The sequence below is a fragment of the Macaca thibetana genome, chromosome X (genome assembly GCF_024542745.1).
Source record: "Macaca thibetana thibetana isolate TM-01 chromosome X, ASM2454274v1, whole genome shotgun sequence".
NCBI classification, from domain to species: Eukaryota; Metazoa; Chordata; class Mammalia; order Primates; family Cercopithecidae; genus Macaca; species Macaca thibetana.
In genome coordinates this window covers 24048610-24067959 of record NC_065598.1, presented here as the reverse complement: position 1 = coordinate 24067959, position 19350 = coordinate 24048610, and the positions used below count along the sequence as shown (strand labels likewise).

The following is a 19350-nucleotide window of genomic DNA, read 5'->3' as shown; positions in this document are numbered from 1 at the left end:
GCTCTTCTGAAAGAGGTTTCTCAGAGTTCATGGGTCACTTTCATATATATTATATACAGTGAGACCATTTTTAAAAAGCAATGACCTTCATGTGACATGAGACAGCAGGGATAGATCGTGAGGACATTATGCCAAGTGAGATAAGCCACTCACCAAGGGACAAATGCCATATGATTCCACTTCCATGAAGTGGCCAGGGTGGTGAACTCATAGACAAAGAAAGCAGAACAGTGGCTGCCAGGGACTGGGCAAGGGAGAATGGGGAACTGGTATTCAATGGGCATGAGTTTCAGTGTTGTAAGATGGTCTGGAAACCTGCGGCACAACTGTGGGGGTGGACTTAATACTATTGAACCGCGCACTTAAAATAATTAAGGTGGTCCATTTTAGATTATATGTTTTTACCACCATTTTAAAAAACTTAATCCTGCTCTTCTTGTTAAAATATTAACTTAAAATTAAAATCTTGTTAAAATATTAACATTGTTGGTATTGCCATCTTATGGCTTTAGAGAAATTATACACTTCAGAAGTTTAAACTCAAACTGGTTGGGATTTGGACACTTTAAAATACTATATTAAAACTAATTATATCAACAGCAATGACAACAAAAGGAGTAACTTAAGCAAAACAATGCTCCTTTAGGAGATCACTTCCCTGTTTCTAAATAAAAATTAGTGGATTGTGCTTCTGTGTAAAATGTGTATTTTAAAATGTAAAATACCAAAACATGAGGAAAAAAAACACAAAACTCAAGTAAAAACTGGGAATTCATTTGGGTCAGTGCTCCTGTGCTTTTAAAAGAGAGACAAACAACCACAAGCCTCAGGGCGCTGGTGGGGTTGGCTTGCCTCCCTTCGTCTGCACTACCGACTGGCTTGCTGCTTGCCCACCTGGATGTGGCTGCACTATCTGAACAGCGCCTGTTGCCAAAAACACTGGCTGCTGCAGGACTCTCAACTGCTGCGTCTGGAGCTGGATATGCTGCGGCTGTGGCTGCTGTGACTGTGGCTGCTCCTGCTGTGGCTGTGGCTGCTGCTGCAGTTGCAGCTTCGGCGGCTGTGGCAGCTGCGGCTGTGACCGCGGTTGCAGCTTCAGCCGCAGCTGTGGCTGCTGCTGCTGCCTCAAGACAGAGGGGAGCTGGATACCCTGCTGAGGAACCTGGGCAGAGCCAAGTAGACCCAACCCAGTGTGGGGCTGCAGACCACTACCTGCTCCAGTGGGGTTCACCTTAAGAAGCTGCTGAGCAGGGAAGGCCTGCCCTTGAGTGCTCATACCTTGTGCGGAACCCTGTGGCCCTGGCTGAGGACGGTGAGCAGCTGTGGGCTGCTGGAGCTGCTGCAGGGAAACCAGCTGATGGAACTGCTGCTGCGTGCTGCTCAAAACCACGGAGCCCTGTGGAACCTGGAGGACAGTCATGGGCCTGAGACCTTCAGGAGTATTTAGGAAAAACTGAAGGGGTGCTTGAGAAGATGCCTGTGCTGCACTGGGCTTTGCATCTGGTAGTGGACCTCCTGAGGACTGAAGGCCACTGCCACTGATTCCTGCAGGAGCCGGGCCACCCGAGCCAGGGGACTGCACAGGCTTGAAACTGCTACCCAAAGCCTGGGCTGCCCGGACTGGGCCCTCCATGTTGATGGCCTTTAGGCCAGTGGAGCCTGTCCTGACCTGAATGGCTGGGGCTATTTTTATGAATCTGGTGGGGGGCTGGGCAGCTGGATAGGGCCTGCTAACTTGAATGAAATGCACAGAGGGCTTCTGAGAATGACTTGGTGCTGCAGAAGCAGCAGCTACAGCAGGAGCAGGAGCAGGAGCAGGAGCAGGAGCAGGAACAGGAGCAGGAGCAGCAGGAGCAGCAGGAGCAGCAGGAGCAGCAGCAGCAGCAGCAGCAGCGGGAGAAGCGGCAGGAGCAGCAGCAGCAACTGCAGCAGCAGCAACTGCAGCAGCAGGAGACGCGGCAGAAGCCGCAGGAGCGGCAGCAGCAGCAGGAAAAGGACGCTTAAGAGAGCTGCCTGCCTGTTGTGGGGGGAAACTGGTACCTGAGGAATTCTTTCCTGAGCTTGAGGGAAGTTGGTTTCGGGGAGGTGGATGTTTCTCTCCTTTCCCCAATACTGAAGACTGGACCCACACAGGCTTAGGCTGTTCTGGTGTTTTCCATGAAGAGAGCTGACTGACACTGGCTGGGCCACTGGAGCTGTGTGGCATCTTGCCTGGACCTTTGACTCTGCTCTGCACCGATTCCTGGGCCTGACTCACTGCCCTCCCAGCATCAGTCTCTGACCCAGGCCTGAGACCAGCTGCATGGTCATCTGGGAAGGGCTGCCAGGGAGACTTCTGGCTCTTCTGCCTGGCTTTTTTACGGGGCCGTATTTTACCACAGAGAAGTGGATCATTAAACGACTGCATGATGCTTGGCTTGGTGTCCCAGGCCTGAGAGCCAGCTTCCCATCCAAATCCGAAAGGGTCTTCTACCTCCTGGGCTGGCCAGACTGGGAGCTGTGGCTCAGCAGCTGTGACGGGCTGACACTCTTTAGCAAGTTTCTCCACATCCACTTCCGAAGGCACGGCCAAATCCCAGGATCTGCGTTTCCACATGTCTACACAACGTCCTGCTTTAGCAATGTCCAGCTCATAAGGCTGACCTGCTTTTCTTTCTTCTTTTTGGCCAGAAGTCGACACTCTCATCTCAGGAGGAGGTGGATAGTCAGACCGCTCCTGCTGTGACCTTACAGAGGGCCACGAATACCTCTGGAGGCACCGTTTCATCGGGTCGGTATTCATCTTTTGCTTGTTGTACAGCAGCCTGTTTGCAGTGCAGGCGACTGCTACAGAAGGATCGAGACACAGTGGTTCAGCTGTCGCTAAGATCAGTTGGCTCTCAAGCTGCAGCTTGTCTTCCTGGCTCCATTTCTGGACATCTCTTGTCATCATCTTCACATCATGGGCTAAAGTCTGCATTGTTGGACGTAGGAGAATATGCCTGCTTTGGTAACCAGGAGGTTGCATATTACTGGACTGCCTGTAGTCACGAACTTCTACTATGACACACCCACTATGAAAAATGTTAACCGAAGCTTTATCAAGGACATCAGCCAAAGCAGGGGGTAATTCTTCTGCATCCAAGTAGTCGAGCAATGCCCTTTCATCATAAGGGAGTCGAATGGTCTCTGCAAAGGACCCATCTTTTCTCTGGAGCATCACAGAATACCCCTGATTGCCTGGGTATAGATTGACCAGTAAACATGGCAAGGACTCTCTCCTAACAAGCTTTTCTAACAAGTTTACATTGCTTCTCAATTCCTGAGGATCCTCAGGCTCTTTTCCACATTCTTCTACATAAATGTCATAAAGTTTTTCCTGCAGAGTTTTTCCCGCCCTAGGTGAGTATCTCCTTCTAGGAGGTATCTGTTGGGCAATTTCAATGATATTCTCTGCGCGATCCAGAGCCTGTTCTAAATCTCTATCCATTGTAACAGAAAACAGGGCCCCTAAGAGGAGAGAAAATGCATGTGCGTGGTGAAGCAGGATGGAATTACGGCTGTCATATTAATGTACAGAACCGCAAGATGCCGCAAGTCCACACTGAGTTCTACATGGGCATCTCCCCAGAAACCCGCCCCCAGGGAAGCGCTACCCAATCTGTTTGACGGTTTCTGAAAACATCGGTACCTGAGGGGTAGTAGACCTGGCACTGGCTTCGCGTCTCGGCGTGCTGGACCGGAAGTGAGCGGGAGGGCCGGGGTCAGCTCCTGGGCACTCTCCGGGCACCTGCCCAGAAAACCGCCCCCAGGGAAGCGCTACCCAATCTGTTTGAGGGTTTCTTAAAACATCGGTACTTGAGGGGTCGTCGTCGTGGCCCGGAGCTTTGCGTCTCTGCATGCTGCACCGGAAGGGAACTGCAGGGCCGGGGTCAGCTCCTGGGCCCCGTCTTTGCGCATGCGCACTCGCTGCACCGCAGGTTCCGGGGCTCCTGCTTCTCTGGCCTCCTGGGCGCGAGGCTCACCCGCTGCACTTCCGGGTCTGCTGCCAGCACTTGCACTCGACCACTTGCCATTTCACCTTGAAAGCGTACATGCAAAAGTACAGGCTACCGACGACGGTATAGATGCATCTTTCGTACGGTGCATAGAGATCAGTTTCCACAGGAATGACACTGTCGGGAAATCATGGGAAGTTGTCACTGGTCTTGGTGGAAACTTCAACAATTGTTGGCATTTTTGGAATCTCTTGCCATCAATGGCAGCGCTGCTGCCGGTATCCGTCAGCCACTGGGCTGTGGAATGAGCCCGAAGTGGCAATGCTTCCATGCCCGGAGAACCCACAGGTTGTGGCAAGCGTCAGGATTCTTCGTGTCGTCGTCCAGTGAGCCTGGGGGTGTTCATGTAGATGCACCAGTACATGACGTTCATTTACATAATTACTCACCTTTTATTTCTCCATGTGTTGAGTTAGGGCACTTACAGATTAAAAAATTACGTGGTGGGTCATTACATTGTCTATGGATTGCAGTTCAGGATGGTAGAGAGACATGAAACCATTCATTTCTACAAGGTGATTTGCACCTGATAAGGATGAGAACAATTGTTCCAGGTGATGGCAATACATTTTCAATGATGAGACTAAACTGTAGACCTTAGCTGAGATCCTAATGATAGATTTGTAGTGTTATCGTTCAATCTTAGGTAACCTATGGGACATTGTTTTCCATTAACTTTGTTGCCTTGAAATCTCCCAGTTTGTTTGTTTGTGTTTGTTTTATTGGACAAGATCAATAATGCTTTTCTGGGGAGAACTACTCCATAGCCTGTTTTTCTGATCCATGAGTGTGATCTAAATTCTGCCCCTCCCCCAGCTGATATCCCAGGGTGCATCTCACTTATTAGAGAGGTACGTCTGCCCGCCCTGCCATGGGATGGACTCGATCTTCAGCTGGTGAATTGCCCGTGTCTTCACTTGGGTTTCCCCAAAAGCATTCCCGGAGGAGAGGATTTGAGTGGGAGTAGTTTCTTTGGGTGCTAATCCTTAGAAGCATTGGTGACAGAAAGGGGAGCTGAGTCAGGGATGGGGAAACAATGGAAGACGTATTCCTGAGCACAAGCAGCTCCGGAAAACTGGTCCATGCTGAGGACCTTGGAAGACAGTACAGAAGAAGCCTCAGATTTTTCTGCCCTAGAGGCAAGGAAGCTGGGGTATTTATTCATCCACTTCTTTCTCATTGACTTAGGACAGTGCTGGGAACGTTATTTCCTGATACTTCTGGTTGCCACATACAGGGGCCACCCATGCTGATGTGGCTTGAGGATGCTCTCAGACAGAGTTACAGGTGATTGCAGTAAGACTTTGTGTGTACAGAATGATGAGTGCCTAGGGGAGATGGACATGGTACTGGCAGCATTTGCTGCATTTAGGACTGAAGATAAGTGAGACAAGTCAGCCATTCATTCTTAATGATGTAGATAATGTGCTATGTAATATATCTGGGCATATGGAGAAGTGAAATTGTATTCCTTCCTAGTGAAATGGGCAATTTCATGTAAGGTTTTTTCAGGTATTAACACTAACAAGACTAAAAATGGAAGATGTGACTCACTCTTGACTTCCCAGAGAGAAGATGCCAAGGCTGCCTAGGCCACAGGTGCACTGGAAGAGGCTGTGAACCTGTGTGTGTGTGTGAGTGTGTGTGTGTGTGGGCCTGACACTGCCTATCATGGGTTGGCTATCCCCTTTACTTGAGCTGCCTAATTGCCTTGTTTTTACACAATATGATGTTTTTAGAAAAAAATTACTCTGTGTACACACCATCCTTTGAGCCTTCCAAGCACGTTAATGAGCACTCTGGTTCATTAAAAGATCTCCAACTACAGCCCTCCCCTGTAGCAGCTCAGCAGAGATTCACATGCTAAGAAATGTCCTGGCCAGACTCACCTTTGCTAGAGAGATAAGAGAATTCAATTAATTGCAAGATAATTTACATAATTTTCAATTCGTAAATTTCTTTCTTTCTTTCTTTCTTTTTTTTTTTTTTTTTTTTTTTTTTTTTTTTTGAGACAGGATCTTGCTCTGTCACCCAGGCTGGAGTGCAGTGGCGCAATCACGGCTCACTGCAGCCTTGACCTTCTGGCCTCCACTTCCTGGGCTCAACCAGTCTGCTTGCCTCAGCCTCCTGAGTAAATGGGACAACAGGCATGCACCACCATGCCTGGCTAATTTTTGTATTTTTTTTTTAGAGATGGGATTTTGCCGGCTTGCCCAGGCTGGTCTCCAACTCCTGGGCTCAAGCAATCCTCCTGCCTCAGCCTCCCAAAGTGCTGGGTTTACAGGTGTGAGCCACCGCACTTGGCCTAATTTCTTTTTCTATACCCATTCTGGGTCAAGCATGAAATTTTAAAAAATTAAATATAATAGACACAGAGTAAAATTCATCCTTTTCAGTTCTGTGAGTGTTGAAAAATATGTATAGCCATGCAACCACCACTGTAATCAAGTGATAGACTGTTCCATCTTGCAAAACAAAATTCCGTCGTGCATCTTTGGAGTCAACTTCTTCCCGCCACCCAGAATCCCTGGCAACTGGTTATCTTTCTTCTGTGCATATAGATTTGCCTTACCAGAAGGGCATGTAAATAGAAGTCATATAAATGGAATCATAAAGCATATAGCCTTTGTGACTGGCTTCCTTCGCATACCTATGTTTAAGATTCATCCACGGCCAGATACAGTGGCTCACATCTATATTCCCAGCATCTTGGGAGGCTGAGGCATTACATTTAGGCTTATGGTCCATTTCGAGTTCATTTTTGTATAAGGTGTGAAGTATAAGTCATGGTTTATTTTTTGCATATGGATATCCAAACATTCCAGCATCCTTTGTTGAAAAGACTATTCTTTGTCCACTGAATTGCCTTTATACCTTTGTAAAAAAAAAAAAAAAAAAAAAAAAAAAAAAAAAAAAAGATTGACCATATATATGAAGTTCTATTCTATTCCACTGATCTATTTGTCTGTCTTTGTACCGATATCATTGTGTCTTTATTACTGTAGCTTTACAATAATTTTTTAAATCAAGTAGTGATACTTTCCAACTTTGTTCTTCTTTTGCAAAGTAGTTTTGGCTCTCCTAGTCATTTTGCTTTTCCATAAACTGTACATTTTAGAACCATCTTGTCAATTTCTGTAGCTTACAAGGCCCAAATCCTTGTTCCATTAATTATTTGTGTGCCCTTGAGCAAGTTATTTAACTCTTCTGTGTTCCTGTTTCTTCACTTACAAATTGAAATGATGATAATGATGATGATGACTACTCATTTAGTTGTTTTAAAGTTAAGTGACATAGTCCAAATAAATTGTGTCCATAGAACAATGCCTGGCACATTGCAAGAACTCATTAAAGGTTAGCTATTTTCCCCCTCACCACCATCCTTCTAATTGCTTCAGAAACCTTTTATTTCCTGGGGACAGTGGGGAACTAATTAACAGTTTGGAGAGGAAGAGTAACCTTTTTTAGCATGTTAACTGTAGTCATGGTGACAACAGTGGACTGGAGTGGAGTGAGATTGGTGGCAGGAAACAGATTAGGAAGTGATTGCAATACCCCAGTGGCAACTAATGAAGTCAGTGTTTGTGAAGATGTAAAGGAAATACTTAAGTCATATCTCAGATATTTTGAACAGGGCTTGCTAACTGATTGTAGGAGTTGAAAACAAGACAAGAGTTGGTTTTTTTCCTATTTCTAATTCTTCCCAAGGTGAAGCACTTCCTCAGGTGAAGCTTACAGTCCATTAGAACCTCACTCCGCAGACCCTCAAAACATTAGAAAGAGGAAAATCACAAGGAAATGAACAGGTCCAAAATGTATTCACATCCACGAGACATCGTGAAAACAACATTCAGGATCAAGATGCAGAGACAAAGCAAGATTAACATTGTTATGAACTCAATGTTTACATCCCTCCCAGATTCATATGTTGAAATCCTAACCTCCAATGTGATGGTATTAGGAGGTGGTGTCTTTGGGAGGTGGATTAGGACATGAGGGCAGAGCCCTTATAAATGGGATCAGTGCCCTGATTAAAAAAAAAAAAAAAGGCCCTAGAGAGCTGCCTTGCCCCTTCTACCATGTGAAGACACTGCAAGAAGGCACCATATATAAAGGATGAAGTGGGCCCTCACCAGACGCTGAATCTATTTGCACCTGGATCTTAGACTTTTCAGCCACCAGAACAGAGAGAAATAAATCTGTTGTCTATAAGCCACTCAGTCTATGGTAGTTTGTTTTAGTAGGCCGAATGGACTAAGACAAGCATCATCATTCAAAGACTCACTTACATTCATTGTACCCTACCTGCAGAGGTAGAAAGTAGGCCCATGCTACCACTTAGAAAGGCTTCCAAAGACAAGGGCTAACACCCAAAAATCTTTTTCACTATCCACAATACTCTAGTGCCTAAATCAGCCCATAGATTGCATGGTTTTACAAGAATTACCAAATGTGGCTTGGAGAATTAAAATTATAATTGGTGTTCAAGCCGGGCGTGGTGGCTCACACCTGTAATCCCAGCACTTTGGGAGGCCAAGGTGGGCAGATCACCTGAGGTCAGGAGTTCGAGACCAGCCTGGCCAACATGGTGAAACCCCATCTCTACTAAAAATACAAAAATCAGCCAAATATAGTGACAGGCACCTGTAATCCCAGCTATTCGGGAGGCTTAGGTGGGGGGGTTGCTTGAACCTGGGAGTTGGAGGTTGCAGTGAGCTGAGATCATGCCACTGCACTCCAGTCTGGGTGACAGAGCAAGACTCCATGTCAAAAAAATTATACTTGGTGTTCAGAAAAATAAAATTCTATTTGTATGTATTTGTGTCTATATGTTTAATTATATATATATAAATACTAAAATTTTATATGGAAATATCTCAACAGTATAGATAAATATATAGGGTTAATATGAAAATATAAATATATAAGGGAAACTAGCAGGTTCAGTATATGTATAGCTTTAATATGTGTATAATGTATTCATATATTAAAATTATATGTATATCAAATTTCACTGTTTTACCTTACCCAAAGAAGTTCCTGTAGACAAAGTACCTCCTGTTTAGTCATTCCACATTTTGAAAAGAGTAAAAACTTAAAATATTTTTAAAAGAAAAAAATTGTGTCATCAGATCCATTTTAATAAGGCTGACTAATGTTACTAAGTATGTAACACTGTCTAATACCAAATTACAGTCAAAATGCATTGCTAAGAAAAGATGATAGCCCCAACTATAATTTTAGTTTTGTCAGATATGAAAGCTGGATATGACTCCTGGCCTACATTTTTCTGGAAAGATTGTTCATTATCCATTCTTCTGGCTCAGACAGTCATTGCCTTGTGCCATCACCATTTTTATAACAATCTGGCCTTTACAAAGCCAACATACAAAAGTATCATCTCTTGTAAGAACCTCTCATATCTGGTGTGAAACTTAAACTCTAAGTGTAACGCAAACATTAGCTTCCTCTACTCTCTTCAAAGATGACTTTTTTCCATTATATTTGCAGAAAAAGAGGTTCGTCATCTGCCTGCTCCTGAGTCATCCACTTGGCATCACCCTTTCTGCTTTGTGAGCTCCTGTTCTGGGCCACCACCTGCGGATATGTCTTCCTCTATGTGACGATGCTGTCATGGAGCAGTGAAGGGTAGCCCGGGGTGGGCCGTGTTCCCAGTTGTGCCCTGCCCTCAATAACCCCACAGTAGTAGGTGATAATGTGTTTCAAGACTTGATTGACCGAGGCCGGGTGCAGTGGCTCCTGCCTCACAGGAGTGGAGTGGCTTTTTTTTTTCCAAGACAAACTGTATCCAGCTTTATTAAAGATACTTTCCATAAACAATCCTGGTATTTCAGGCAGACACGGGCAGACAATCGTTAACAGTATGCAACTTTCAAACTCCCTTCTTCAATGGACTACCAAAAATCAGAAAGCCACTATAGAACCCAATGAAGTTTTCATCTGATGCTCTGAACAGGGAAAGTTTAGAGTGAGGGTTAACATTTCACATTTAGAATGTTGTTTAACAACTTTTCACGAGCTGACCCTGACTTTCAGGAAGTGAAATGAAAATGGCCGAATTTGTCTGAAGATCCACCATCTAGGAACAGAACCACTGCTCTTTTGAGGGGTGCTATCTCAGTGGCATCACTGGAAAGTCCAGATTGCCTGAAACACTGGTAACCAATGACTGGGGGTGAGATCCCAACATATGTCTGGGTTTAAGGGAGTTAAGTCTGTGCTGAAAGGTGGAAAGGGAAAAGAGGACATAAAAATGAATTTGTTTTTCCATACCACAAGACTTTTGAAATGCCAAGGTGGCCACGTGTGTCAAAGTTAGGGAGTCCCTCCTCCTGGGAGCCAAGACGAAGTCTTGGGAAAGGTGTTTCCCCCACATCAATCCAGCTTCTGAAACGTTCTATTAGTGACATAGTATTTCAAACTGTGCAGTCACTAGAAGTACACAGTTATCAAAAATGCACACACTTCCCTCAGCATCTCTGGCACCTTCAGCTCTCTGTGCCTGCTCTGTTTGGCATCTCCATTTTCTGCAGGGTTATTCCCCTCCTTGCCGACATCAGCCTTTCCCTTTTTCCTTTTGGGTACCTTCTCTCCCTTCTTTGCAGGGGCCTTTTTAGGTTTGGGCTCTGACTTTCGAGGAGCAGGTTTAGCAGACAACCTCGTGGATCTTCTCTGTTGTTTGTCCGCACTTTGGCTTTATCTCCTTTAGCATCCCCTTCGACCTTTCTCTTGGGCATGGTGGCAGTGGTGGTGGCGATGGTGGTGGCACGTAGGCACAGGATGCAGTCACGTGCAAGCTTTGGTTGGTCCAGGGTTCATTCTTGCCTCTTCTTCTTGGATTTTATTATTGTTATAATTATTATCATTATTATTATTATTATTTAGGCTAGTCAAGTGAAGGAATAGGAGTGGCGAAGGAACAAAGAAATCTCTAACTGGTTGTGATCAATTAGTTGTAAACACCACTGCACTTGGACCAGCCAAGTTCTGGATTTTATCTTTGCCGAGACCAGCTCAGTCGGGGAGATACTAACCCAGTGGCGCTAGAGGAATTAAAGACACATACACAGAAATATAGAGGTGTGAAGTGGGAAATCAGGAGTCTCACAGCCTTCAGAGCTGGCAGCCCCAGAGATTTACCCACATATTTATTAACAGCAAACCAGTCATTAGCATTGTTTCCATAGATATTAAATTAACTAAAAGTACCCCTTATGGGAAACGAAGGGATAGGCCAAATTAAAGGAATAGGTTGGGCTAGTTAACTGCAGCAGGAACATGCCCTTAAGGCACAGATCGCTCATGCTATTGTTTGTGACTTAAGAATGCCTTTAAGCGGTTTTCTGCCCTGGGCGGGCCAAGAGTTCCTTTCCCTCATTCCCATAAACCCACAACCTTCCAATGCGGGCGTTAGGACCGTTATGAACATATTACGGTGCTGCAGAGATTTTGTTTATAGCCAGTCTTGGGGCCAGTTTATGGCCAGATTTTGGGAGGCTTGCTCCCAACAATCTTCCTCTCCTTTGCTGTATGTGTTCATCTTGGTGGTTTTCTTGATTTTCCAGTCAGTGATGTAACCGCCTGATGGGTTCATCTTGCCCACTGTCCAGATAGATCTGATTTATCAAGACAGGGGCGTTGCAATAGAGAAAGAGTTTAATATACATAGAGCCAGCTAAATGGAAGACTGTAGTTTTATTATTACTCAAGTCATCCTCTCCCAGAATTCAGAGGCCAGGGATTTTTAAAGATATTTTGATGGGCAGGAGCTAGAGAATGGGGAATGTTTATTGGTTGGGTCAGGGATGAAATCACAAGGGGTAGAAGCTGTCCTCTTGCGCTGAGTCAGTTCCTGGGTGGAAGCCACAAGACCACATGTTTGGAAGAACACACATGAGAGCATTATAAGAAAGCAAATTATTTGCACTTTTTGTGGTCCAAGCAAGGGTTGGCAAACTTTTTCACTAAAGGACCAGCTGGTAAATATATTAGGCTGGTGACCACATATAGTCTGAGTGGCACCAACTGGTCCATTAGAATGGAGGGTCTGAAAAATACTTCAAACATCAATCTTAGGTTTCACAATAGTGATGTTATCCTTAAGAGAAATTGGGGAGGTTAGGAATCTTGAGGCCTCTGGCTGCATGACTCCTAAACCATAATTTCTAATCTTGCGGCTGATTTGTTAGTTTTACAAAGGCAGTCTTGTCCCTAGGCAAGGAGGGGGTTTGTTTCAGGGAAAGGGCTATTATCATCTTTGTTTCAAAGTTAAACTATAAATTAAATTCCTCCTATAGTCAGCTCAGCCTACACCCAGGAATGAACAAGGGCAATTTGGAGGTTAAAAGCAATATGGAGTCGATTAGGACAGATCTCTTTCACTGTCCTAATTTTCTCACTGTTATAATTTTTGCAAAGGCAGTTTCAGTGACATCAGCATGATTCAGATCACCCCATGCTTCCCTATACACAACCTTTGAGGTCACCACTAATAAAAGAAATATGAAGACTTTGAGACATGATGAGCATTAAAATGAGTTTACTGATAGACAAGATGGGAAAACCTAAGTAGAATTAGGTCCTGTAGGATGGAGTCTTCAAACTGTCAAAGAATCATTCAGAGACAATTGAAAATTGAAGTACTGAGACTTTTTTTTGTTTGTTTTTTTGAGACAGGGTCTCACTCTGTTGCCCAGGCTGGAGTGCAGTGGCATGATCTTGGCTCACTGCAACCTCCACCTCCTGGGCTCAAACCACCCTCTGGCCTCAGCCTCCTGACTAGTTGGGACTATAGTTGCATGCCACCACGACTGGCTAATTTTTGTGTTTTGTTTTTGTTTTTGTTTTGTTTTTTGCTTTTTGTTTTTTGTTTTTGAGACAGAGTCTCGCTCTGTCACCCAGGCTGGAGTGCAGTGGCACGATCTCGGCTCACTGCAAGCTCCGCCTCCTGGGTTCATGCCATTCTCCTGCCTCAGCCTCCTGAGTAGCTGGGACTACAGGCACCCGCCACCATGCCCAGCTAATTTTTTGTATTTTTAGGAGAAACGGGGTTTCACCGTGTTAGCCAGGATGGTCTTGATCTCCTGACCTCGTGATCTGCCCACCTCGGTCTCCCAAAGTGCTGGGATTACTAGGCGTGAGCCACCACACTGGCCCCTAATTTTTGTATTTTTTAAAGAGACGGGGTTTCACCATGTTGCCCAGGCTGGTCTTGAACGCAAGGGCTCGAGAGATCCACCCGCCTCAGCCTCCCAAAGTGCTGGGATTCCAGGCGTGAGCCACCATGCCCAGCCTGACATATTAAGGATTTACTAGCATTTGGGGAATATACAAGGGAGAGCATACCCTCTGGAGACCCTCAGGGTGGGTCTTATAAAAGCAAAGTTGCAAAATTTCACAAAGACTGACTGGTTGAACAAGGCCAAGCTTATTCGTTCCAGATTGGGTCATTGTAATGAAGTTTGGCACAGGCCATTTACTGAACCCCAAGTCTGGTTGTAGTTTTTAGGAACTGTGTTGACCCATTAAGTTGTTAGGCTGACCTCAGATATACAAGCTGCAAACAGTCATAGTTTTATCAAGCTATTTTTTCTGCTGAATCAGACCAATTTTCTAGCAAGTGGTCACCCAGTTCCTTTTAGTGGAGCTCTGACCACATGCTGTCTTGCAATTTCTCATGCCCTCCAGGCTCAGAATTCTGCAAATCCTGTATTATACTAAACCCAGGTGTTGTCACTGTGATCAGGAACATTTCCAAAATTTAAAGTTGATGGTTTACATCTGGAGGAAAAGGACATTAAATGAACAAGGTAGGAAATAATGTACCCTGTGTTGGGAGGTCCCCAAGTCCGCCTTCAGGTCTGACAATTTGCTAGGAGGACTCAGCATATACTTGCACTCACAGCTATGGTTTATGACAGTGAAAGGATACCAAGCACCATCAGCAAAGGGGAAGGGTGCATGGGACGAAGCCCAGAGAAGATCAGGCACAAGCTTCCAGAGTCCTCTCCCAACAGAGTCACACAGGACATGCTTAATTCGCCCCAGCAATGAGCTGTGACAACATGCATGAAATGTCACCAATCAGGTGAGCTCATTAGAGACCCAGCAATCAGGGCTCTTATCAGAGGCTGGTCACATAGGTAGCCTCTGCCTAGCACCTTCCCAAATTCTAGACTCCCAGAAGGAAAGCGGGGGTTCAGCAAAGATCATATTGTTTGAACAGTTTATGCACAGTGAACCACTCTTATCAGTTAGGGTGAAAACCCTCCCCCGAATCTAAGTTGCCCGACACCAATGGCCAACCTTGCAAGCAGGTTTTTAATTTTTATTTTTATTTATGTATTTATTTATTTATTGAGATGGAGTCTTGCTCTGTCACCAGGCTGCAGTGCAGTGGCACAATCTCGGCTTGCTGCAACCTCTACCTCCAAGGTTCAAGTGATTCTCCTGCCTCAGCCTCCCAAATAGCTGGGATCGCAGGTATGTGCCGCGACACCCAACTAATTTTTGTATTTTTAGTAGAGACAGGGTTTTGCTATGTTGGCCAGGCTTATTGCAAACTCCCGAACTCAAGTGATCTGCCTGCCTCAGCCTCCAAAGTGCTGGGATTACAGGCATGAGCCACCACGCCTGGCCACAAGCAGGCTTTTTAAAGGACAGCAATTAGGTACGGTATGTTAACTCTTTTCTGCACATATCCCCACTTGAAAACATTCATTATCATGTTCAACTTCTTTATGTAGAACACCATGGAAAAAATTAGATATTTCTATAAAGGATTTACCAATTTGGGGAATATGTCTATCTTTCAGCTTATGTTGTGCAGGGGCTTTTGTTCCTTTGGTTAATTTTTTTCTGTTGGATCTCCTAGACAAGGGGTTGGCAAATTATGGCCTGTAGGTTAAATAAAGCCTATGACTGCTTTTGTAAATAAAGTTTTACTGGAACACAGCCATACGCATTCATTTACATAGTGTTTATGGCTGCTTTCACTCTGGAAGGGCATATGTGAAGAGTTGCAACATAGACTGTATGGTTGTCAGCCTATTAAATTTACCAGCTGGTCCTTTAGTGAAAAAATTTGCCAACCCTTGTCTGAGAGCACAAAAAGTGCAAATAATCTGCTTTCCTGTAATGCTGGCATGTGTATTCTTCCAAACCTGTGTTTCCTGTATCAAATACAATATTCATTCAATAAGGAGAAAATGTTGAGAATAAGACTACTAGATGAGTAACGGTTAACTCGTGGGTTGATTTCCTCCATGTAAATTGTTTACCTGTGCCCAGTATGCAAATCATCACAATAGTGGCTAAAGCGTTCTAAGAAAAAGTGTCCTCCTATAATACAAAGAACTGCTGCTACATTTATTTTTTCTTATCATAGTGCCAGGCCTCAGTGTGTTAGAAAATATCTAAATATTAGAGAAATGGACCAATTCTCTTGGTTTTGGAAATTCTGTAGTGATCATTTATGGGCTTTAAGACAGTTGGCTTAAGCTAATTCCTTTGAAGGCAATTTTCAGAGGAGAAGGTGGGCCATTTCTCAAAGTCTCACTACAGTACAGTGGGGGAGAAGAAGAGTGCAATCAATCAAGCACAGGCCTGGGATTCACAAATCCTACAGTCAATCTCACATTGCTTTGGATGGAATACACCTGAAAGTGGTTCCTGATTATATCCCTGCTTCAGTAACATCATAAGTACAAGATTCACTGTTAGACAAAGAAAGAAAAAACCAAACCAAAAAGATTACCACAAATGTCAAGAGACCAACTGTCCATGGACACCAAAATTCTGTACAGGAAGCTGAGGGTTAAGAATGCAGGAATCAGCTGGGCGCGGTGGCTCATGCCTGTAATCCCAGCACTTTGGGAGGCCACGGCGGGCAGATCACAAGGTCAGGAGATCAAGACCATCCTGGCTAACATGGTGAAACCCCGTCTCAACTAAAATTACAAAAAAATTAGCTGGGCTTGGTGGCAGGTACCTGTAGTCCCAGCTACTCAGGAGGCTAAGGCAGGAGAATGGCATGAACCCGGGAGGCTGAGGTTGCAGTGAGCCGAGATTGTGCCACTGCCCTCTAGCCTGGGCAACAGAGTGACACTCTGTCTCAAAAAAAAAAAAAAAAAAAAGAGTGCAGGAATCATTTTCAACTGCTCCAGGATTTATAGAAGCATGAACTTGTATAGGGGCCATTCCAACTCCTGGGGCAGCAATCAAAAGTATTACCCTAGTGTCTCCTTCTTATGGAAGGACAAGATAAGGCCCAGGAGCTCTCCAAGGTCTAGACACAGAAACAAATCTTCCTTCAACATGGAAGCTTCCAGAGTCCTCTCCCAGTAGAGTCACACAGGCTGCTGTGTGCTGCCACAGAAGGGATGTCAGCAGGCTGTGACCGCAGGTAGTAAGAGTGATTCTGAGGAGGTGCCCATAATCAAGGTGAAGAAAAGGAAGATCCTGAACTTTCAGAGGCATTTCTAGCAACCTAGGCAAAAGCACTGAATCACAAAAGCAGGTCTATCTGGTATTCATTCATTCATTCATTCATTCATTCATTCTTCATTCATTCAGTCAGAAGTATCTATTGATCACCTGGTATGTCTAGGTGCTGGGTGCTGGGTATTAAATGGAGCTTGCAGCATAGTGGGGGAGATGGACATTAAATAAATAGCTATGAGCTGCAGTCTAGCATAATGGTTAACAGAGCAGAGTCAGATTACTTGGGTTCAAATTCTGACTCTGCCACTTGCTAGTATATGATTCTGAGTAAGCTACTTGACCTTTCTGTGACTCAGTTTCTTAGCCTATAAAATATGGTTAATAATAATTCCCACCTCCTTTGAGATGAACCAAATTATAACTTCACACAACAATATAGATAAATATTGAGCAAAAGAAGCCAAACACAAGAGTGGAGGCTGATGGTGTACTTACTGGAAGAAAACATGAGGGGGGCTTTAGATGCATGTAATATTTTATTGTGGCAATTCATTGAGCTGAACATTTACATGAACTTTTCTACATGTATATAAAGTTTCCACAAATAGGAAAAAAACCTACAGGAACAAAGTTAAAAGACAGATTTAGGTAAGTATAATTTTTATGAAAAAAATATGTTCCTTATAGTTGTATTTATCTCTATGAAAAATTAGAGACAGTCTAAATGTCTGACAAACAACTTTTTAAAAGATAATCATGGCCAGGAGTGGTGGCTCATGACTATAATCACAGCACTTTGGGAGGCCGTGGCGGGCAGATCACGAGGTCAGGAGTTCAAGACCAGCCTGACCAACATGGTGAAACCCCGTCTCTACTAAAAAAAAATACAAAAATTAGCTGGGCATGGTGGTGCACGCCTGTAATCCCAGCTACTCAGGAGGCTGAGGCAGGAGAATTGCTTGAACCCGGGAGGCAGAGGTTGCAGTGAGCCAAGATTGTGCCACTGCACTCCAGCCTGGGCAACAGAGCAAGACGCTGTCCCCCACAAAAAATAAATAAATAAATAATTTAAAAAAAATAATAATAATCATGGTGACAATAACATGGAAATTTTTTTTTTTTTTTTTTTTTTTTTTGAGACAGAGTCTCGCTCTGTCGCCCAGGCTGGAGTGCAGTGGCCGGATCTCAGCTCACTGCAAGCTCCACCTCCCGGGTTCACGCCATTCTCCTGCCTCAGCCTCCCGAGTAGCTGGGACTACAGGCGCCTGCCACCTCGCCCGGCTAGTTTTTTATAGCTTTTTTTAGTACAGACGGGGTTTCACCGTGTTAGCCAGGATGGTCTCGATCTCCTGACCTCGTGATCCGCCCGTCTTGGCCTCCCAAAGTGCTGGGATTACAGGCTTGAGCCACCGCGCCCGGCCGGAAAAATTTTTATAATCTATAGCTAATTGATCAAAGCAGAACATAACATTTTGAATATACATGTTTATCTCTGTAATAATTGAAATGTATCATTAAAAAGAAAAATAATGACCTCATTAGGTTGTTGGGAGGATTAAATGGGATACTATACTTAAAGGGCATGGAAAAGTACTTAGCATGTAATAAGTGCTCAACATTGTTAGCTGTTTCTGTTTGGTTTGGTTTGGTTTACTGTTGTTGTTTTTGAAACAGGGTCTCTCTCTATTACCCAGGCTGGAGTGCAGTGGTGTGATCTCAGCTCACTGCAACCTCCACCTCCTGGACTCAAGCAATCCTCCCACCCCAGCTTCCCAAGTAACTGGGGCTACAGGCACGTGCCACCACACCCGGCTAATTTTTGTATTTTGTATAGAAATGGGGTTTCACCATGTTGCCCAGTCTGGTCTCAAACTCCTGGGCTCAAGTGATCCTTCAGCCTTGGCCTCCCAACATGCTGGAATTACAGGCATGAGCTACCATGCCCGGCCAGCTATTATTATGTTTATACAAATATATAAAATTGTAGACTGTGAAAATAAATATAATGAAACATGTGGTGCTCTAAAAGTAGACCCAGGTCTACTTTTTGTTTCCAAAACAAAGGATTTCTGACATCCAGGATGTCTTGCTGCTAACAAAGAGCTTCAGTCACTAAAATGCCTTGCAGCCAAGAGTCAGAGCCACCAACCTTGGAACAGACCACAAATGGACATCCAAATAGAAAGGGCTACAGATATCCACTGATAACAATAATAATAATACAGTACATGGGTATAGCTTGTTAAAGCTTAAAAAGTATTTTCATGCAAAAAAGACTCCTATGCTTATAAAAATAAACCAATGAGGTAGATAGTATTCTCATTCTTCAGATGAGGTAACAGCTGTACTAACTCCCTAATGTAACACAGAAAGGGGACAGCTGAGATTTGAGCTTCAGTTGGTTAAGTCATCTGTCTGTATGCCCGGCTCTAAAACCCTCATTTCCCCAGTGCCCCAGAGCTTCCACAATCTGGACAGCCATACACAAACACAGAAGGCACCCTGCCTCCCACTCCTGTTCTATAGAAACTGGTAAGGAAAGGGTTAGCATCAAGCTGCAAGCCAGTCTCTTCAACTGAAGGATTTCCTGGGAAGAAAAAAAAAAAAGTAAGTTACTCAAATCTCCTTGTACACATGCTAATAACAGACCTCCTGGCAAACATACTAATAATATTAAACTAGCGGGACAGTCCTTATCTATGGAATGCTTTCAGGAGAATGTATTTGGTTCATCTAGCATTGTTTATGGTAAACAAACTTGGAATGTGTGTATTTATGGAGCATGGCTCTCTGGAAAATGTCATGTGTTCAATCAAGTTTAGCCTGAAGCTGCCTTCTCACATATTTTAAG

The 19350-nt window shown here is 44.3% G+C and overlaps 1 protein-coding gene across 2 annotated transcripts; it reads right to left on the bottom strand.

Moving 5' to 3' along the window:
• Window positions 1-826: 826 nt before the first annotated feature.
• LOC126946707 (putative transcription factor SPT20 homolog-like 2) lies at window positions 827-3469 on the bottom strand. 2 transcript variants are annotated; one of them, XM_050777350.1, is made up of 3 exons: window positions 1966-3469; window positions 1086-1851; window positions 827-1001 (listed from the first exon to the last, which is right to left on the bottom strand). In XM_050777350.1, the coding sequence occupies exons 1-3, from the start codon at window positions 3467-3469 to the stop codon at window positions 827-829; spliced, it is 2445 nt and encodes an 814-aa protein (XP_050633307.1). The 2 variants fall into 2 exon arrangements, with proteins under 2 accessions (XP_050633307.1, XP_050633306.1); XM_050777349.1 differs by having other exon boundaries at window positions 827-3469.
• Window positions 3470-19350: the final 15881 nt, after the last annotated feature.